Source organism: Monodon monoceros, unplaced genomic scaffold, assembly GCF_005190385.1.
Source record: "Monodon monoceros isolate NGI ecotype Baffin Bay Population unplaced genomic scaffold, NGI_Narwhal_1 Super_Scaffold_13, whole genome shotgun sequence".
Taxonomy (NCBI): Eukaryota; Metazoa; Chordata; class Mammalia; order Artiodactyla; family Monodontidae; genus Monodon; species Monodon monoceros.
Genome location: NW_021703769.1, coordinates 65,335,934 through 65,358,144, shown reverse-complemented (window position 1 = coordinate 65,358,144; position 22,211 = coordinate 65,335,934). Strand labels below are relative to the sequence as shown.

Genomic DNA, 22,211 nt, shown 5'->3' with positions numbered 1-22,211 from the left:
AACCAGCGGTGTCTCCAGATATGGCCAAATGGTCCCCTGTTGAAACCATGCTCTAGGAGAAACTTTACTTTCTCTCTGTTGTTTTGTTTTATAATAATGTGCTTTCAGCAAAAAGATAAACAATCAAGGCAAATTTTCTAATTAACTGGCATTTGAAGGTTCTGAGAACTGGGCAAAATCAGGTAAGGAGCTTTATTGGGACAACTCTTCCTGTTTGAACATGTAGGTCTTCCTCAAAGCTGGCCTGAACTCCATCCATTGCATCAGTTTGATGAGTGGAAGGAGACAGCCACGCCAAGGTCCAGGTTTCAGAAATAACCTGCTTCCCACCCTACCTGGGCAAGGCTTTTAATATAGTTCAGTGGTTCTCACCAGGGAACCATTAGAAATGAAAAATATCAGGCTTCACCCCAGAAACCCCAGGGAACCTCTGCAAGTGGGGCTCTGCAATCTCCGGTTTTTTAACAGTTTTACTGAGGTCTAATCAATATACAAAGAACCGCACATATTTAATGCATACACTTTGATGAGTTGGGCATATGCAAACATCTGTGATACCACCACCACAATCAAGGTAATAGGCATGGCCAACAGCTCCCAACGTGTCCTCCTGTCCCTCTGCTTTGTTTTTTGTGGACAGAGCACATAACTTGAGAGCAACCCTCTTAGCGAATTGTGAAATGCAGATACCATATTGTTAACTGCAGGTGTTGTGTTGTACAGCACATCTCCACAACTTATTCATCCACCAAAACTGAAACGTTATACCCAGTGGGCAAGCCTTCCAGGCAATGCTGATGCAAGCTCGAGTTTGAGAACCACTGACAGAACGAACAATCTGAGGGGATGACAGGCTTCATTAAAAATTTGCCTGTTCCTCTAATGATCTCAAAGGATTATACACCCGGCTTTTCCCTTCCTGGCTCTCGGGAAGAAAAGTCATTGTTTGGAAACTTTTCATTCAGATCTGAAATGCACCAGGCCACCTGCTCACCCTCTCAGACTCTGTACAGCCGACCGTTTGCACTCCAAGTCCAAAGCTGCCCCCAAGGCCCGCTTTTACTTACTTAGATACAGTGAAAGTCAGTCACTGCCTCTGGTCTCCCCAAAGGGTTAAAGAGTCTCCTTAACTATTTGGAAAATGAAGTTTTAAATGAAAACTTAAATTCTCCTAGAGGACTATTTCCATTCTAGGCTACCACTGGAAAGGGTATGAAAGTTAGATGAGGGTATGACCTGCAGGCCCAGGAAAGCATAATTGTGGACATGCAAAACGGTATCCCTTCCAAGTGAATTTTGGGGTTCAAATCTGGGTATAGAATAGCCAATCTACTGAAACTCTGGCTGTAGAGACATAGGTATGTGGAGCTTTTAAAAAAGAAATTGGAGAAAACCTGGCTCAGTATTTGGCCCCATATCATCACTTACATCAGTATGATCCTGGCACAAGTACCTTAAAACGCCACAGTTAATTCACCCAGTGACCGGGTAGGGAGAGAGAATTAGAAACAAGGAAGTGCTTCGAGGGTACCTGATACGGTGAAAGCAGAGAGAAGTTGTTCTCAAAATACTGGAAATGAGCCAGAAAGGAGTCCACGCTCATGGCCTCAATGTGGGAGCACATCACACCTTTGACCAGCTGCCCTGCGCTACAGAACAAAACAGGGACCCAGGAGAAAAGGGGAGTAGGGAAGAGGAAAGAAGGAGCGAGCAAAGGCAGATCTGATCTGACACCAGCTGCAGGCAGGACTGTCCAACTCTCCCTCCTGGGAAATAGGCTCCGCGGGAGGGAGACTCCAGAGGGCTCGTCAGCCCCAGGCTTACCTCAAGAGCTCCTCGGGCCTCCTGGTTGTCTTTGACAGAAGCTCAAACAGGAACAAGGCCTGAGGGAAGAGAATGATTGCCATGGGGGTGGAGCACTCACCTACCGTGACGAGTCCTATGCTCCCATTTTACAGATGGGAAAATGGAGGCTTTGTTACTTACCCAGAACCACACAATTGCTAAGCGGCAGAGCTGGGACTTGAGCTGGTGTCAGGTAATTGCAGAGTCCATGCTGTCACACCCCAGGTGACCTGGCGCTCCAGGAGGTGAATGAGGAGCAAAGCCAGGGCAGCAAGCCTGGAAGTTTACTTCCTGTGCTCTAAGAAGCTGCTGCCCAGTTGAGGACCCCGTAGAGCCCCTATTTTCATGCCCACCTGCTGTTTCTGAGCACACGGCATCCCAGAAAACAAAACGGACGGATGAATAGACCAGGATGGGCTAGAAAGTTCCAACAGTAAAGTAAGTCCTGCTCACAACAGCGCTCCCCTCAAGCCCTCCCAGGTGGGCCCCCAGGAGAGCAAGGCCTCGTAGGCAGGGGGGTCATTTGTTTCAAGAACGTAATTTTACAGAACACCTAACGTGCATATACAATCAAATACGACATTCATCTATTTTATAGACTCTGAAACTTTGAACATAATTCCCTAAACAGAATAAATTATGAGCTGGCATTAGGCGGAGGCATCGGTGACATGACAGCTGAGCCCAGGAGAAAGGAGCAGCAGGGGAGGTAAGTTCCAGGCACTCTGTGTGTGGCCCCAGAGATTTCCTCAGGCACAGGATCAAGTTCCAGGGTCCCCCCATCATCTCCGCCATCTCAGGAAATGGCACCTCCATCAACTCAGTTGCTGAGACAAAAATATCTTGAAAGCATACGTGGCAGGACATATTTTCCAAAGTGATCGCATATTTTCTGCCGAATATGCTCTTCTAGAAGCTTCCGGAGCCACTCCCCCATCAAGAGATGGAGTCTGCTTGTAGCTGGAGGTGGGTGGCGTGGTGGGGAGCTTGCGACAGCCTCAACAGACAGAGCGCAGCAGAAGTGATGCTATGTGACTTCCAAGGTCACCAAAGATGACAGCTTCTCCTAGCTCTCTCTCGGGACACACACCTTGGGAGCCCTGAACCACCCCTATAAGGCCAGCTGTGCAAAGCCACCATCCTGGACAGTATCCGACACCTAGAAAGGCCGTAACAAATTACCACAAACCTGGTGGCCTAAAGCAATGGAAATTTATTCTCTGGAGGCCAGAGGTCCAAAACCAAGGTGTCGGCAAACTAGGTTTCTTCTGAAGGCTCTTGGGGAGAATCTTCCCCCACCTCTTCCAGCTTCTGGTGGCTTCTGCTTGGCTTGTGGCTGCACACCTCCAGTCTCTGACTCCGTCTTCACGTGGCCTTCTCCTCTGTGTGTTTCAAGTCTGTCTTCTCTTCTGCTGTCTGCGTTTTCCGCTCTTATAAGGACACTTGTCATTGGATTTAGGGCCCATTCAGATAATCAAGGAGGATCTCATCTTGAGACCTTAATTAAATCTTCAAAGACCTTTTTTTCCAAGTAAGGTCACATTCCCACCCACAGGTTTTGGGTGGACATAACTTTTCGGGGGGTACCGTTCAACCCACTACATGGAGAGACCACACCCAAACAGAGACACCCCCAGCTGTTTGAGTCTCCCCAGCCCAGATGTGAGACACATGAATGAGACGCCAGGGCCAGCCACCAGCTGAATCCAACTTTGTGAACAGCCCTAAGCAAGAGCCTTGGGAACCATGGAAGTAAATAAAATAATTGCTACCCCACTGAACCTGGCGCTGGTGGGTAACCAGCGACAGATCACGGGCACATAAGGCCTGGTGCCTCCCCTCTGTCACACCCGCATCCAATCCGACAGCCAATTCTGTCGCTGTTAACTTTCAGACTGTATCCAGAATCTGACCATTGGCCACCACCTGCATTGCCAACACCTGGTCCAGGCCACTGTACACAGTAGCCTCTTAACTGGTCCCTTTGTTTCCTCCCTGCTCTCCTCAACTCAGTCCCCATGCAGCAGCCAGAGTGATTCTTCGAAAACCAAAGTCAGATCCTGTCCCTTCTTAGACACCCCTCAGCTCCCTTTCTTGCCCAGGGTAGAAGGCAGTCCTCACAGCGGCCACTCCACAACCTCTCTGAGCTCAGCGAGGTCACCTGTCTAAACAGCTCACCCCCTAAAAGGCCTGGCCCTCCCCCTGGTTTACTTCCTCCTTAGTGCTCAGCAGCAGCATCTGTCACCTAACAGGGCACACGTTTAATTGCTGACCTTCCGCACTGTCTCCCTCGCTAGGATGGAAGCCCCCTGAGGGCAGGGACTTCCCTCTGTTTTGTTCGCTTCTGTGTCCCCAGCACCATGCACAGCGCCTGGGGGGCAGCGGCTCCACAAACACTGACGAGTGAGGGAATGAAAAGCAAGTCAGGGGAAGTTCCGAGGCCGCAAGTCGGCCTCCACAGCACAACCCTCCCCAGGAGGCCCCAGTGATACCTGCTCTTATGTACAGTGCACTGCCCAGCATGACTCTCATGAGAAATGATCCCCGTTTTGCACAGGAGAAAACTGAGGCCGCGGGAGGAGAAGCAGTGACCCCAAAGTTAATAAACAGCAGCCCCGGAATTCACGCTCAGGTCTCGTCTAACTTAACACTACGCTATTCTATCTCCTGAGTTTAATCACAAGAAATAAGTTTCTTTTACCAAATTAACCTTAGAACAGACCTTTCCCACAAGACAGTCAGAAACCCAGGCACCACCTCTGGGAGTCACAGTCGTACCTGACTCCGCCGGAGCTCCTTCTCTTTCAGGACTGTGGAGTTGAATCCAGGTTCCCTCCATAAATCAAAGAGAGACACTTCCTTAAAGAAAGCCCCTTGTATTTCCACAATGCCCGAGGCGGTATCTCCCGCTTCCATCACCTGTCAAAAGTGAGAAGAAACATAATAACGATCTTGCAGAAGGTACATGGAGCATTGGGTGAGGGCCAGGCACTCTCTCTAGTGCTTCACTGGCAATAAAATCCATCAGGTCTGCTCAGCAACACAAGGAGGTGGAGATGATCCTTATCCCCATTTTACAGATAAGAAAACCGAGGCTTAACGAGTAAGGCTGAAAGTCAATACATGAGATTTAAGCCCAAGTCTGTCTTATTCCAAAACCCACACTCTTTAATTTAACCATAGGCGTGACAGCTATCTGCAAGGTGTTGGTTGAAATTAGGCTGAACCCTTTGGGTTGGTTTCTTAACAGATTGTACAATAGGACCTGGCAGGTCTGATAGAATAGGATGCCCAGAAGACCCACTGCAAGTGAGAAAGAGGAATATGGACATGGCTTCAGAGCATGAAAGGAGGGGCGTTCAGAAGCAGTAGGGGGATTCAGGATTCATTTTCACATTTGAAAACCAAACTCCTAAAACATTATTATAGCAAGAAACCTAACTGAAGAAAAGTCTTCCAGATTTGACTGGCTGGGGAGAGCACCAGGGTCTGGAGAGAATAAGGCACAACCCCCAGAGGCTCCTTCTGGAAAGGAGAGAAGGTGGGCGTCAGGGGAAGGCATTCTCCAGGTTCAGAACAGCCCCACCTAAAGACAAAGACCACTCCCAAAGCCCCAAAACCACATGCTCTGTGAGCCCCGGGGCTGCGGACCAGACATTTTCCTCTCACCTTGCTCAAGACACCGTGCTGCTGGGCAGGTGACAAGCCGGACACGTGCAGGGAGATGGCGCTTCTCAGGAGCTGCACGAGGTCCCTGCGGTCCATGGCGTGGAAGGCCTGGGTGCCCACCCCAGCCAGTAGCACGCCCATCTGGCTGACGTTGTAGAAGGACAGCACCTGGGGGCACCGGCCAGGGAGGATGAGGCCCAGCTCCGGGCCTCCACCACTCGGACGTTTACTAGGCCCTACTGCAGGCCAAGTATCCAGACGGCTGCTGGGGCACCACCGTGACCAAGACACAAGCTGCCCTCCCAGATCCTCCTTCCTTCCATCAGGAAAGAGAGTTAAGTATCAAAACACAAGACACCAGCAACTGCACCACTGGGGGAATCACTATGCCACCTGAGGCCACAGCACAACTAGCAATGTGCCATCCATGTGCCACAGCTGACCAGGCGATGGGCTTTTCTGTGTGTAATCTGAACTAGCTGACAAGATTTAAATATTGGAGGAATCTTATAAAAATCCATATTAGAGTTTCTGCTTTATTAAAAAAAAAATCTGAACATCAGGCGATACTGGGCCCACGTTGGCAACAATGGGCAAGAACCTTCGGGTAGGTCGTGGGACTCTTAGTTTACCCAGCCCACCCGCTCTCATGGGACCCTGAGAAAGCCCACTGGCCTCAGTATTGGCCTCAGTATGTCACCGGCAGGCATCTGACACGGCAAAGCCCCACGCTCATCGACCTTCATGTGGAAGCTTTGAGTTGAAGTAAAGAAGTGTTTTAGGACATGAGTGTGATATTTTATGACAAACACAACTACAGCTGGACTAACAGGAATCACACTTGGTTTTTCCCCCACTCCTTTGGAGTGAAGACGCTAGATGTAATATCATCAGAGACATTCCTTGGTTCTGCAAAAAACCGTTGAGTGGTTTCCTATAGTTACTCCCTGTAGAATGGACAGTCTCTTACTGTCCCCAAAGAAGGCAAGAACTTTTGAGCTCTTGGCTTCTTAGCAAAAGTCACCTCACCCCCTCTGGAGGAAGAGTTGGACACAGGAATGAGGCAAGCCTCTTGGTCCAGGGCTGTGAGGAACGAGAAAAGTGTCCCTCAGCTCCCTAAAATCAGATTCACAGAGTGGACCCGTGTGGCCCCAGTCAAAACAGAAGGTCTGCGAAGCCTTCAGACGAAAGTCACCAGAAGTCCTGAAGGGACAAGATGAATGGTCTATCCTTGGTCTTGAGTCAGAAAGTAAGAATGGGTGGGCATTGGTCATGGTGCCATGATGGAAGTAGTTAGCATGGGAGTAAAGCAAGCAGGATGTGAAGCCAGATGCCCTGGGTTCAGTCCCAGCTCTGCCCCTTTCATGTGGCCTTGGCAATTCCCTTTTACACTCTGTGCCTCGTATGAATGACCTGGAAAACGGAAGTTATAACACTACTGCCCTCAGACGGTTGTTGGGAAGCTTAAATGATTAACTCAGAGATAGCTAACACTCATTGAGCTCATACTCTAGGTCATGTGTTGTTCTACTCTCTTCCTGTGTGCTGACTCACATAATCCTGTGGAACAGGTGCTATTGTATCCCCGTCTTACAAATTGGGACACTGAGGCCAAGAGAAGTTAAACCAATTCTCCAGTGTCACACAGCTAATAAGTGGCAGACCAAGGATTCGAACCCAGGTAGTCCCCCTTGGCACCATCTTCTTACTGATTGGCTGCCCCTGTTGTGTGTGTATAACTGGCCCTTGGGTCTCAGGGCATTAAAATAGAGTTCAAGCTCCAACTGACCTTCTCATGGGCCAGGTATTTGGCAGACAAGATGATGACCTGGCTCTTGGCCCAGCCCGAGACCTGGTTGAGGGTCGAGATGGCGCCGTGCACAGCCTCAGGGCAGAGGGATTCCAGCTGACTGTGGGTCAAGCCCACGACTGCATCCGACAAAGAGCCCAGGGTCTCGTTGAGGGTCTGGTTCTCTGTGGCAATTTCCAGGAGGTCGGCTTTTAGCTAGAAGGCGAGCAAGCTGGATGAGGGTCGATAGCAAGCAAGATGGTGGTTCCTTCTGACTACAGCCCGGGATGCACCCTCGACCGACCCTGCCCTGTCAAAAGGAGAGGGACTCCTGCTAAGCCCAAACCGTGAGTTGCCCCACTCAGAACGCCACCTCCTCTGGCCTTGACTTTCGTATGCTACAAACTCACTTTATGCTTCATTTAAATATTAATTTGTTATTAAATCAACCTTAAAGCATGGCAGAAGGAAATTTTGTTCACTTCACCCGTAACTCAGCCACACTCCCGTAGCAACTATTTTATTTTTATGACCTTGAACTCTATATCCTGTCTATATGGCTGCTTTTCTTTCATGAAATAGCTGGGGGCGGGGGGTTCATAATAACATATAATCTATGTAAAAATAATTCTCAACAGTAACAAGAAAGTGAACGTCTCCTGAAAATCTTACCTCAAAAAAAATTACTATGATTAGCAATTGGGTGTATATGTTTCCAAAACTTCTTATGCCTTTATAAATAACTGTGGCATGTAGTCTTCACATAGTTGTAACATGAACACAAGTGCAATTTTCTGCTCTATATTTTTCATTTAAAATTATGTGTTACAGGTTTTCATATTTCTGTGATCCCCTTCATTATTTTTTGTAACATGCCTGTCTAGCTATAGTCAAGTGTGCTTCCCAACTGCTTCCGGTACAGAAGGTGATAAACTCATCTATTGCAACGTGACCTCTGTACAAAAAAATGAGAAGGGTTCACGTTTTAACACCTGAACTTGCATAAACCGTATCTTCATGTCAGACGAATGTACGCAAGTGTTCTAGATGGCCACTTGGGGGCAGCAGAGTAAAGTGAAAGAAACAGCTGTCACAGTTCCTGGCTTTCTCCAAATTCAGCAGCTCCCCTTCCCTAAAGCTGGCTCCCACATCTGCAAAAGGCCTACAGCAGTGGTTCTCAAAGTGTGGTCCTTGACCAGTAGTATCAGCATCACCTGGGAAGTTGTTAGAAATGCAGGTTCGCAGGCTCCGCCCCAGACCTCCTGAATCAGAGGCTCTGGATGTGGGTATGTTTTCAAGCTGTTTTTAACAAGCCCTCCAGGTGATTCTAATGCATCTTCAGGTTTGAGTACTGACCTAGGTGATCCAAAGGGTTTTCTCATATCTCATTGTATCTGACTTTCTTCTTGGTCACAGCTACCCCTGTGACCTTAAAGTACATTTATTTTCTTATTTTTGCTCAAGCTTGCTTGGGAAGGATGCTCTTCCTGGAAAACAAAAATACGCACTGACCAAGATAATGCCTACTATGTAAAGTGCCAAATGGGACCGAGGGTTTTGTGATGTGTGAGAAGCTGCTGTGGAATTATTGACGATGTTATCAAACTTTCTTGAATACTGCTCTCATGTCATCTTTTCAATTAAAACAATGAGAAAGACAAAAAGAAGTGAGAGAAGCCGGGCAGAATTAAGACTTTAAGGGAAGAAAGGAGAGAGAGATGGAGTGAGGAGGGAAATGAGACAGTCCCCATGTGCCTATTGGTCCAAAACCTTGGTCTAGCAACTCAGCAAATCCATTCCATTCCAGTGCTCTCCACCCCGGCTGCATCTGAGGCCACAGCCCAGACCAATGACACAAGAATCTCTGGGGGGTAGAGCCTGGGGGAGGGGCGTGCCACTAACATAGAACCAGGTTCAAGAACCACTGCTGTATCTCCTTGCTATGCCACTCATGGTCACCAGCCCAGCAGCTTCAGCATCGCCTGGAAGCTTGTTAGAAATGCAGAGTCTCGGGCCCCACCCAGACCTTAAATCTGCGTTTAAGATCCCCAAGCAACCTTATGCACATTTAAGTTTGAAGTGGCCGCTCTGATTGAATTTTGATCTATTCAAGCTTTTCCTACCATTTTTTGTGGTTTCTTCCCATTTTAAGCTCATCCCAGTGTTTGAGATACCACCTGCGAGGCTGGACCTAGATCTTGATAAACCCTACATGTTTTCTCTCAAAGGCCAGGCAAGACTGTTCTTCCCATTTCTCTGGCTAGTGAAACTGATGCTGAGGCTCCGGGGCCCTGTAGCCCTTCTGCACCTTCTGAACACCAGCCTGGAAGCCCCTCAGGTGGCTGCACTTGATCATCTGGTGAAGGAGGACTTGGGCCACAGCGGCGTCCAGCAGCTCCAGGTCATCGTAGAAACAAACCAGCAGCCCCAGCCTGTGTGAGAAGACAAGGGATGCTGGTGAAGGGCGCAGAGCTGGGGGCCACAGCCGCAGCCCCACCCCAGTTAGCACCAAGAGGTCACGATCATAGCAGCTGCCGTGTACCAGGTACTGTGCTGAGCCCTTTACCTGGATTATCTCATCACAGCCCTGCAGGGTAGGTGCTCTCATTAGCCCCATTTCACAGAAAGGTCAACTGAGACTCAGAGAGATCAAGTGACTTGCCCAAGGCAAGTAGTGGTGCCGGGCCTTAAATCTAGATCCAACCAACTCTGCCATCTCTCCTCCTGAGGCAATAAGGGGCACAAGGAAAGCATGTGCTCAATTAGCCACAGAAAAACCCCAATTTTCCACTCAGAGATAAGGGGTTTGTCCACCCTGAGGGATTCCCTGAGGCAGAGGTTTATTTCCAACCAACATTACCAGGTGATGGTGACTTCAAAAGGGAAGAAACACAAGAGGCACTTCGTTATACAGCAGAAACACACCACTGTAAAGCAGTTATACTCCAATAAAGATGCTTTAAAAAACTTTTTAATAAATAAACTTAATGAAAAAAATCTATTGAATTGAATAAAATAATTTAATCTTTAAAAAAAAACACACGAGGCAGAACAACGTAGGAGCAGAGATGGGATTTGAATCCTGGTCTCACGGGGAGCACTGCATCCAGTGGTTAAAGAACATAGCTTCAGGCCAACTGGAGTTTGAAGCCCAGCTCTACGAGACATCTGACCTGTAGCGAGTTGCTTAACTTCTCTGAAAGCCTGCAGCACATGGCTGTGCAGTGCATACTCTGTACTACGGTACAGGGCGGCCCTGCCTCTCTAAGCTTTTAACGGGGAGGTTTCCTTAAATATGATGAATGAAGGAATGAGGAATACTGTGAGAGGTAAATGAGAAAAGGCATACCAGCTAATTAGCATACTTCCTGGTGGATACTAAGCACTTCATCAGTGGATGCTCTTAGCATTAGTATGAAATCTACTTAACTTAGCACGGCTGGACCACCTGGTCGATCACGATCAGACACTGACACTCTCAGACACGTCCACCGGAAAGCAACCAGGCCAGGGAAAGGATCTGAAAGTGTGTCCGATGAAAAAAGAAGACTCAGAAGAAGTGAAGGCTGAATATTAATAACCATGTTAAGGATAACTAATATTTCTTGACCACTTACTATTTGCAGATGTTCTTTTTTTTTAACATCTTTATTGGTGTAAAATAGTTTCTGTTGTATAACAAAGTGAATCAGCTATACGTATACATACATCCCCGTATTGTGCAGATGTTCTTAATCTTTACAAGGGTCTTAATGAGGTAGGCAGCTTAGTAGCTCCCATTTTACAGATGGGAAAATGGAGGCACAGAGAGGCACAGTAACATGGCCAAGATCACACTACTTGTAAGTGGCAGAGCCAGGATTAAACCCAGGAAGTCTGGTTCCAGGTCCCATATTCTTAACAGCTAAGCTATTTTTGGTGTAACTATAAAAAAAAAAAATGGGAGCCATGCTAATGGTGAAAATTACTAAGGATAGGGCAAGAAGGTGTAAGAGTTTTTTGTTTGTTTGTTTTTGCGGTACGCGGGCCTCTCAGTGTTGTGGCCTCTCCCGCTGCGGAGCACAGGCCCCGGACGCACAGGCTCAGCGGCCATGGCTCACGGGCCCAGCCGCTCCGCGGCATGTGGGATCTTCCCAGACCGGGGCACGAACCCGTGTCCCCTGCATCGGCAGGCGGACTCTCAACCACTGCGCCACCAGGGAAGCCCCGGTGTAAGAGTTTTATATGAGAACATTCTCTGCAAGTGCTTTGAAAAATGTAAGGTCATGTGGTAATGTCAGAGAAAGCACTGTGACAGTAAGGCCCTGGGAGATGGAGAGAAGATGGGTGAACAGTGCCCGTCAGCCCTCCCCACTGCACACACCCCCCAACATTCAAACCCTTTCTGGGGTCACCAGGTGTGCAGCTCCTGGCCCTCCCCTGCTGGAAATGGTTCTGGGGGATCATGTTACAATCACTAAATTCTAGAGCTGATCTCATCCCAGGGCTCCCCACCTGAGAGTCTGGATAACAAGGGGTTCACAGATATGGGGACCCATAAGCTATTTCCAATACTCAACCCAACCTCTTGGAAATTACACATTTACCTTAGAATGGATGGAGTACTAGTTAAAATGTTCCATTTTCATGCCCAGAGCTGGAATCTTAGCGCTTGATAAGGTTATATAAAGTTATATATATATAAGGTTATATAAAATGTCTGGCACATAGGAGATGCTTAAAAAGCATTTGTTTTCTTCCCCACTTCACAACCTCTTGAAAGGGGTCTCTTTGGGGAAACACCTCCCTCACATGCACAAAGACATGGAACTCTCCAAAGACATGGACCAGCCACCTCCCTTTCCTGCCCGGGTCTTTTGCTGCTCAGAGGAAGCTGATGCTTAGATGGCATCTTGGGAAACAGCTCCAAGGGCCCAACGCCCACGCCCCTTGCCTGTGGATGGTAGAGGTATTCCTCACATCAAAGTTGGAGGAGCTGATTCTCTCCAGAAATGCCTGGGCCAGTTCAGGTGTGATGTCATAAACCGTGTCCAGCTGCTTGGTGGCGTTGTCATAGCTGATAAACAGCCCAATCTGGTGGACAAGGACAGGCAGATCAGTGTGGAGGAATGAAGTGGCCCCGTGCATCCCCACCCCGCTGGTCTGTGCTCTGCCCTACTCTTGGCACTTGGAGGTGCCCATGTCTCATTTTCATTGATTTCTCTTTTTCCCTATGATAGTTTATTACAAGACATTGAATACAGTTCCCTGTGCTATACAGTAGGACCTTGTGGTTTATCTATTTTATATATAGTAACTTGTATCTGCTAATTCCAAACTCCTAATTTATGCCTCCCACCCCCTCTCCCCTTTGGTAACCATAGGTGTCATTGATTTCTTAATGGTCTGTAACTGCTGCTTTAGTTTACTCTTCAATCCCACTGTTATTTAGGAAAGTTTTTTGTTTGTTTGTTTGTTTGTTTGTTTTTACTGAGTAGTTGAACTTTTTTAAAGCTAATATTTGCACAGTTATTTCTAGATTTGCTTTATTGAGTTCAGAGAATATGGTCCATAAATTGTTTTGGGGAATCGGAATTTTTTTAATAGATGAGTCAGTTTATAAATGACCCTCAGGTGATAAAAAAGAGTGTGTTCTCTTTGTAAGATACAAAGTTGAATATATGTATATAATATATATGTAAATGTATGTTTACATAATACATAACACACCTATATAATGCAAATATATATCATATATTCAACTTTATTAAATACGCTATTCAGATTCTTTCTATTCTTGTTCACTTTTTTGCATTGAAGTCTCCAATATTTCAACGCATGGTTATTCTGCGCTTAAATCTCAAAAAGTTGTCTCTCCCTCAAGAATTGTACTCTCCGTCCATATGAAAATCCCTCGTAGCATTGGCACTCTGTGGCTTCACCTCCCTTCTCTACATTTTTAGAAGATGAAGAAATGGTGCAAATGGCATCTGAATCTCATAAATTCCCCGCTAGGGGCCCAGTTTCCTAAGAATTTAACCTCTATCCACTTCCTGAAATTCACTCAACTTCTTTTGGAGAGTAAAATGGAAGTTTAATCCATTTTATAACTGGGAATTATAAAATTGAGAGACATTTGAAATACTTCCAGCCTCCCAGGTAAAAAGAGAAACCTCGTTCTGCCTCTGGTTTCACAACAACCAGATATTGTTGGGTCAATCGGTCCTTGAACAAGCCAGTCATTTGATGCAAACACTTCTCTCACTGGCCAGCAGAAAGTTAGGGCACACAGGATAAAAACTGGTGGCAAGCCCCAAACTGCTTACAAATGCCTCCCTGTTGGCAGCATTCTTTGGAGGCTGCATTCTAAAATCATGCTACCCCAGGGATTTTAGTGTCATCGAGCCAACATCAGAAGGAGAAAGACACCTGACGGGTGAGTTAAGTAACCTCGAATATGTGTATTTCTCCACTGTAAACTCTAGAGTTAAAATCCAATCATCACACACGCTGAAGTAGGTATCAAAAGAAGTAACCATAAATAGAAGTAGCTATTAATCCACATCGCTTTTCATTTGCGTTCGTGCTTCCAAGGACCGGAAACTCTACAGTTATTGTCCTTGGCCTTTCTTGAGTACAAAAATACCCTTAAATGATTTTTGGTACGTAGCCAACATTTATAGATCATGTTTTTTCACATCAGAGCTATCTTAACAGTCCACAGTCCTTTTTCTTTTCTTAGCTTTTCTACACTAGAACACAATCCAGTGACTGACTGCTTGAGGTCTTATTCCAGGAATTTTCTTTAGATGCTCAAGTTATGTTGAGCTGAGGTGGGTGTTCATTTCCCAGGGCACCTTGACTAGCTGGCTAAATGTGAGAGGTTTAGAATACACCTTACCCCAGAAGTATTAGTGATGGGAACATGTAAATGAACTTTTCCAACTTACTTCTGTAGGACTAATATTCATAATTTCTTCAAAGGATAGGTGAACCATATATCTGCCCAAAATCCATAAGTTTTCTGCACTGACCCATGAAACAGAGTCATCTGCAAAAAATAAATAAGTGGACAAATAAGTAAAAATTAATAAAAGACTGTGCACTGGTATATGATAGTCAAAAGATCTTTGATGTCAGGACTCCTCTTTGCATTTATTAATTCATTCCACAACCATCTTTTGAGAGCCCCCTACTTATGAGATGCTACACTACACACAGGCAATGACAGACGTCCACCACTTCGTTACTCAATAGAGCGGCCCTTGAACCAGCAGCCTCAGTATCACCTGGGAACTTGTTAGAAATGCAGATTATTTTTTTAATACTTAAGACCACAAAATACAGTTTTATTTTTAGTTAGTTACTAACTTGAAATATATTTGACTCTTTTATTACTACCAGTAACAATTCTTATCTTCCTTATTATCACCATGTACATGAGCCAAACCTTCCTCATATGCACCCCAAATGGTCTCCAAATCTTTACTCTCTTGGGCCCTTCTCATCAGCTAGAATGCCTTTCCCCTAACTCTTCAGCTTCCAAGTGTTTCCTTTCTTAAAGCCTTCTCTCATCTCCTCAGCCAGCAGCAGTGTTCTCCCTTCTCTCAATTCCCAGAGGACTCTATAATTCCGTTCAGGCATTTGAAATTCCCCATCAGCAAATGTCAGTGGGGCTTTAAGAACAATCGTGGCCAGGATCCAACTTCAAGTTTCAGTGAACTAGAATTGGCTGCCGTTGCCCCTAATCCTCCAGTAAAAGGTTTACACAGAACACCATCGCGTTGGTAGCATTTTGGGGAAATGAAAAAAGCAGAGGAGCCGTTATAGGGTGCAGTGAATCAGTCACCAAGAGCTGTTGCAGCAAGCCGTGGGCAATGGCTGATGCCCAGAGGAGACAGTGAAGTCAGCTGGTGCCTGGGCCAAGTCACAGGGACAAGAGGGTGCCCTCCCCCAGCCCAGGAATCAGAGCTGTTGTGGTGAGCACAGGTAAACACCTGTGATCCTCTCGATGGGGACTCTGGACACTTGACTTGGTTATAGAAGAAAGGGTGGCCCTGGAAGGCTAGAGAATTCTGTGGGGAAACCACTAAATTCACCAAACCAAGCTGAGTTGTTCATTTCTAATTCATTTTTTTTTTTTTTTTTTTTTGGCTGCGTTGGGTTTTGTTGCCACATGCGAGCTTTCTCTAGTTGCGGCGAGCGGGGGCTACTCTTTGTTGCGGTGCACAGGCTTCTCATTGCGGTGGCTTCTCTTGTTGCAGAGTACAGGCTCTAGGCGCATGGGCTTCAGTAGTTGTGGCTCATGGGCTCAGTAGTTGCGGCACGCGGGCTCAGTAGCTCCGCGGCACGTGGGATCTTCCCGGACCAGGGCTCGAACCCATGTCCCCTGCATTGGCAGGCAGATTCTCAACCACTGTGCCACCAGGGAAGTCCCTCTAATTAATTATTAAGCATGAACTGTATTTCTGCAGACCAATGATCCCCAAACTTGGGATAGTTTTGACACCCAAAGTATTTCCAGTTACCTCAAGGAACTTCATGAAAAAAAAGTTTAAAGTCCAAATAGAATTCATTTCAATTCACTTAGCTTAATAATGAAACGTATCATATAGGAATTTTAGGAGAGTCTGTCTCCAACTAAATTCTGGCAACAAGGACTTAAGGGAAGTCTAGAGTCTGGAGGGTGAGTTGAGTGAATTTCTCAGGGTCACTTAGTGTGAGATTCAGTTTTTTGGAGGCTACCACTATGCGTCAGGCAGAGGGAATTCTGCTGAGCATGGAAGACATTTATTCCATTGTTTAATGCTTCTTATATACAAACTTCAGAGCTGAATTCCAGGAAAAGGATTGATTGGCACTCCCTACACTTCACCGCCACCAGCTTTCTCTGTTTCCCACACACACGCAGCTCATTCCCACCTCGCGGCCTTTGTATTTGCTGCTTCCCCTGCCTGGAATGCTCTTCCTCCAGAGCCTCGCATGTCTGATCCCATTTCTCATTTTGGTCTCAATCCAAATGTCACCTGCCCAGAGAGCTCTGCTCTGCCTCCTTAGCCAGCAGTCAGAAACTACAGCCCGTGGACCAAACCCAGCCCACCTTCGAGCTTGGTTTTTACATTTTTTAAAAATATTTATTTGGCTGTGCCGGGTCTCAGTTGCGGTTCGTGGGCTCCTTAGTTGAGGCTTGCCAGCTCCTCAGTTGCAGCATTCAAACTCCTGCTGCGGCATGCATGTGGGATCCAGTTCCCCGATCAGGGATCGAACCCGGGCCCCCTGCACTGGGAGCGCGGAGTCCCAACCACTGCGCCACCAGAGAAGTTCCCGGTTTTTACATTTTTTCAATGATTGAGGGAAAATCAAAAGACGACGAATATTTTCTGACACATGAAAATCACATGAAATTCAAATGTCAGTGTCCATAAATAAGGTTCTCTTGGGACACAGCCATGCCTATTTATCTGCTGTCTAGAGCTGCTTTTGTGCTACAACATCAGAGTCGGATAGTTGAGACAGAGACTGTAGGGCCACAAAGCCTATAAATTTACTCTGGCCCTTTACAGAAAACACTTGCCAAGCCCTGCTCTAGGCTAAAGCAGTAACCCTTTCCATGGCATTGGTCCCTTTTATTTTCTGCAGAGCAGTTACCAGTATTTGTGTCCTCTCTCTCTCTCTCTCTTTATTTACTTGCTTACAAGTTTTCTCCACCTACTCTCCCACAATAAAATTATAGCTCCATGAGAACAAAGACTTAGTCTTCTTTTCCTTTGTATCGCCAGTGGCTGACACATAGTAGGCTCTTTTTAGGTGTTTAAAAAGTTTATTGTCTTTACATCACTAACATTAAAGATTCAACAAGTTGAAGCTACCTGTGAAATTGTTTGCGTTACTAATCTACATAGCCATTCTCTCTCCTTTTTTTTCAATTGCAGTAAAATACACGTAACATAAAATTTACTATCTTAACTACTTTTTTTTTTTTTTTTTTTTTTTTTTTTAACGATACGCGGGCCTCTCACAGTTGTGGCCTCTCCCGTTGCGGAGCACAGGCTCCGGACACGCAGGCCCAGCGGCCATGGCTCACGGGCCCAGCCGCACCACGGCACATGGGACCCTCCCGGACCGGGGCACGAACCCGCGTCCCCTGCATCGGCAGGCGGACTCTCAAGCCCCTTAACTACTTTTAAGGATACAGTTCGATGGCATTAAGTACATTCACTTTGCTGTGCAACCAGCACCACCATCCATTTCCAGAGCTTTTTCATCTTGCAAAACTGGAATTCTGTACTCATTAAATAGTAATTCCCCACTCCTTCCTCCCTCTGGCCCCTGGCAACCACCACTCTACTTTCTGTCTCTATGAATTTCACTACTCTAGAAAATAGTAGGTTTTGAACAAACATCTGCCAAATAAATTACTCCTGACCTACTGCTGCTTCGGTTGCTGGAAGCTTAGCACTAAATTTCTGTGCTTTATTGCCTATATTTTCTTTTAAAAAAACTATTTTGGGCTTCCCTGGTGGCGCAGTGGTTGAGAGTCCGCCTGCTGATGCAGGGGACGCGGGTTCGTGCCCCGGTCCGGGAAGATCCCACATGCCGCAGAGCGGCTGGTTCCATGAGCCATGGCTGCTGAGCCTGCACGTCTGGAGCCTGTGCTCCGCAACGGGAGAGGCCACAGCAGTGAGAGGCCCGCGTACTGCAAAACAAAAAAAAAAAACTATTTTGTCCCACTTTGATACAGATTTTTAACACAGATTTTGAACTTGTAACCTGATTCTAAAAGTTTTCATTGAGGGACTTCCCTGGCGGTCCAGTGGTTAAGACTCCTCGCTTCCACTACAGGGTTCGATCCCTGGGCACTAAGATCCCGCACGCTGCGCAGTACGGCAAGTTTTCATGGAATCTAAGGTGCCAGCATTATTTACGTTCCACTAAGAAGCTAAACTTGGACACGGTGTTGATTGTAAGATACAGATGATGCTGACTTCAGAGACTTCAGCGTGTGAAAAATGCACTGATGAAATGGGGTATGTGGTTTTTCCATAAACCACATCAAACACTTTTTGGAAGCTGAGGGAGCTAAAAATCTTAAGTGGCAATGAAATCAAATCCCTATCTTCAGAGATGAAGCATCACTTTTAAGGATGGACTCCCCCTAAGAAGTGTTCCCACCTCAAAGCCTGGGCTCACCAGTGCCATTGGAGGATGTCTGCAAAATCCCAGTCATCCAGGAGTAGACAGCCCTCTGGGAATGGGCCGAGGTTTGGTCGTAGAGATCTTTGAACACCACAGACCTACATGACATACACATAGGTGTCAATTAAGGAACAAATATGAAGGCCTTCAGGCAGGGTCCAAACAACAAAAGTATACAAAGCTATCTTTGGTTAAAAGCCCTTCCCACTCCCTTGCTACAGATGTAGCGATTTTCCTGTTTCTCCTCTTCCCATCACAGTTAAATACCTTCCAAAGACGACTCTTCACTTCCTCACCACCAGGTCCTTTTTTTTTTTGGTAACAGTTTTATTCAGATATAACTTATACCATACAAAGTATACAACTCAGTGGTTTTCAGTATATTCAGACTTGTACAACCATCACCACAATCAATTTTAGAACCCTTTAAAGTACCTCAAAAAGAAACCTCCTACCTTTTAGCTATCACCCCAGAACTTCTAGTCATCCCAACTCCTAGAAACCACTAATCTACTTTCTCTCTTTATAGATTTACGTCTTCTGGATATTTCCAATAAATGCAATCATATAATATGTCACTTTTGTATCTGGCCTCTTTCACTTGGCATGATGACTTCAAGGTTCATGCATGTTGGAACATGAATCAGTAATTCATTTTTTTATGGCCAAATTCTGTTCCGTTGTACAAATATACCACATTTTGTTTATCTGTTCATCAGTTGATGGACACGGGTTGTTTCCCCCTTTTGTCTTTTATAAATAACGCTGCTGTAAACATTCATGTATAAGTGTTTGTGTGACACATTTCATTTTTCTTGGGAATAGACCCAGGAGTGGAGTTGCTGGGTTCGATGGCAACTCTATGCTTAGCCTTTTGAGGAACTCCAGACTATTTTCCAAAGTAGCCGTACCACTTCACTTTCTCACCAACAGTGTCTGAGGGTTCTGATTTCTCCACGTCATTGTCAGCACTTGTTATTATCTGACACTTTGATTACAGATATCCTGATGGGCGTAAAGTGTCTTGGTCACTTTTTAAGCCACTGACATCTGGTTTCTTCATCACCACTCCTTGTGGCCCAAGTCCTGAATGAGCTCCTTGTCACCATACCCAGCAGTCCCATTTGGTCCAAATATGACTTGACCTTTCACAGCATTTGGCACTGATCGCCCCTCCAGTTCATACCTGCAAAATAGCTGAGTCTACTCATCCTGGAAAACTTCCCTCACCTCCACCCACCACCACTGAAAATCAATTCAGCAAATGACCCATCTGCTCTTTTCTAAGCTTAAAGTTTATCCTCACCACTCTCCCCGTCATTTCATATATGAAGAGGCAAACTTTCCCTTAAATCTATCTTAATATCTTCTTGCCGTATCTTTCTTTTCTTCTTCTTCTCCTCTCTTCCTCCTTCTCCTCGGTTGTTTTTTTTCCTCCTTTCTCCTCTTCTCCTGGTTCTTACTCTTCATCTTCTTCTTTCTCTCTCTTTCTCTCTCTCTGTCTTTTTTGGGTTGTTGTTTTGTTTTTCAGAACAGCACAGTACGTGAAAGGGACAGGAGATAGATATAATTCTGAAAAAATGATGTTTACATTATTTAAGGGAAAGCTTGCCCATTTGTAAAAATGCTGGCTCTATCATTCCCTAGCAGTCTGACCTAGAGCAAGTTATACAATCTCTCTGTGCCTCAGTTTCCTCATTTGAAGAATGGGGGTGGGGCTTACTGACATCATCCTCACAAGAAGGGGAAGAGAGGGTAGAGTAGGAAAAGGTCAAAACTGAGGTTCAGGGCTTCCCTGGTGGCGCAGTGGTTGAGAGTCCGCCTGCCGATGCAGGGGACGAGGGTTCGTGACCCGGTCCGGGAAGATCCCACATGCCGCGGAGCGGCTGGGCCCATGAGCCATGGCTGCTGAGCCTGAGCGTCCGGAGCCTGTGCTCCGCAATGGGAGAGGCCACAACAGTAAGAGGCCCACGTACCGCAAAAAAAAAAAAAAAAACAACTGAGATTCAGAAGAACTGGCTTGAGTTCAAATTAAGTCAAGCCCCAGGGGGTCACTTCAAGGGACGCTGTCCTCTCTTTGGGCTTCAGTTTCTTCATCTGCGAAGAAGAGGTTGGATTAAATGATGCTCATCAAGAAACGGGAAATGGGGCCATATTCTGGACTCCCACCTCGTGATGAGAATCTGGTGTCGGGCAACGTTCTCTCTGTATTGATCTGTTTTCTTTCTCTCTGTAAGGCTTGTAACCTTCTCCCAGGCTCTTGTCAGGGTTTACATAAAGTTTTGTGCTGACCAGCTGTGAGTTTTGACTGTCAAGTGTCCACTCCTCCCTCTTGTCAACACTTGTCTGGGCCACCAGCGAAGTCCCCATGTCCCCATCTTGATCCATGTCATTTGGGTGGGACTGTGACCCACATCTAAGCCATTCAGCATATAAGATCCCATTGGCCACAGTGACCGGCTCAAGAATGGGGACACGGGGACTTCGCTGGTGGCCCAGTGGTTGGGACTCCACACTTCCACTGCAGGGGGCGTGGGTTCGATCCCTCGATCCCTCCTGGTTGAGGAACTAAGATCCCACATGCTGAGTGACGCAGCCAAAAAAAAAAAGAAGAATGGGCACATGACCCAGTGTGGACCAATGAGAATCAGGTCTAGGACTCTACTTGGAACTGTGCCCATGCTCCCTCATGGAGAGAGCCCGCCTGGGAGTGAGGCCAACACAGAGGAGGGCAGAGCTGAGAGATAAAAAGCCAGAGATGTTCCTGATGATGTAATCTGAGCTTCTGGATCCAACTGTGTCTGTCAGTCCTGCTGACTCTCAAGGTGGAAGTCTCACTTTAGTGCTAGAGAGTCTTCAACACACACTCAGCTCCTTTTTTAACCAAGGGAACAGGTCCTAGGCTCAGAACAACATATCTAGCTAAGATTTAATGACACTGGTTTGTTTTTTATATTGTATTCATTTTTATGATTACTTAAGACAAGTGATACTGGTTTCCCATTTACAGTAATTATACCATATTTACTTTTTTTTTTTTTTTTTTTGCGGTACGCGGTCCTCTCACTGTTGTGGCCTCTCCCATTGCAGAGCACAGGCTCCAGATGCGCAGGCCCAGCGGCCATGGCTCACAGGCCCAGCCGCTCTGCGGCATGTGGGATCTTCCCGGACCGGGGCACGAACCCGCGTCCCCTGCATCGGCAGGCGGACTCTCAACCACTGCGTCACCAGGGAAGCCCTTTACTTTTTAAAATTTATTTACTTATTTTTTATGAAGTATAGTTGATTTACAATGTTGTGTTAGTTTCAGGTGTACAGCAAAGTGATTGTTATACATACATATGTACCTATTTTTTTCAGATTCTTTTCCCTTATAGGTTGTTACAAAATATTGAGTATAGTACCCTGTGCTATACAGTAATTCCTTGTTAGTTATCTTTTTTATATACAGTAGTGTGTATCATATTTACTTTTTTAAAAATAAATTCATTTATTTATTTTTGGCTGCATTGGGTCTTCGTTGCTGTGTGCGGGCTTTCTCTAGTTGCGGCGAGCAGGGGCTACTCGTTGCTGTGTTGCTGTGGTGCACAAGATTCTCATTGCAGTGGCTTCTCTTGTTGCAGAGCACAGGCACGTGGGCTTCAGTAGTTGCAGCACGTGGGCTCAGTAGTTGTGGCTCGCGGGCTCTAGAGCACAGGCCCAGTAGTTGTGGGATACAGGCTTAGCTGCTCCG

At 46.3% G+C, this 22,211-nt stretch overlaps 1 protein-coding gene across 1 annotated transcript in view; it reads right to left on the bottom strand.

Moving 5' to 3' along the window:
• Positions 1-22,211, bottom strand: part of OTOA (otoancorin) — a 72,230-nt gene that overhangs the window by 29,404 nt on the left and 20,615 nt on the right. The window contains exons 9-17 of the mRNA XM_029219313.1: positions 18,473-18,576; positions 14,233-14,333; positions 12,237-12,376; positions 9,612-9,735; positions 7,304-7,519; positions 5,515-5,682; positions 4,624-4,764; positions 1,825-1,883; positions 1,532-1,649 (exon numbers count right to left, since the gene is read on the bottom strand). Coding sequence (XP_029075146.1) covers positions 1,532-1,649; positions 1,825-1,883; positions 4,624-4,764; positions 5,515-5,682; positions 7,304-7,519; positions 9,612-9,735; positions 12,237-12,376; positions 14,233-14,333; positions 18,473-18,576 — 1,171 coding nt within the window. The remainder of the gene's footprint in view (positions 1-1,531; positions 1,650-1,824; positions 1,884-4,623; positions 4,765-5,514; positions 5,683-7,303; positions 7,520-9,611; positions 9,736-12,236; positions 12,377-14,232; positions 14,334-18,472; positions 18,577-22,211) is intronic.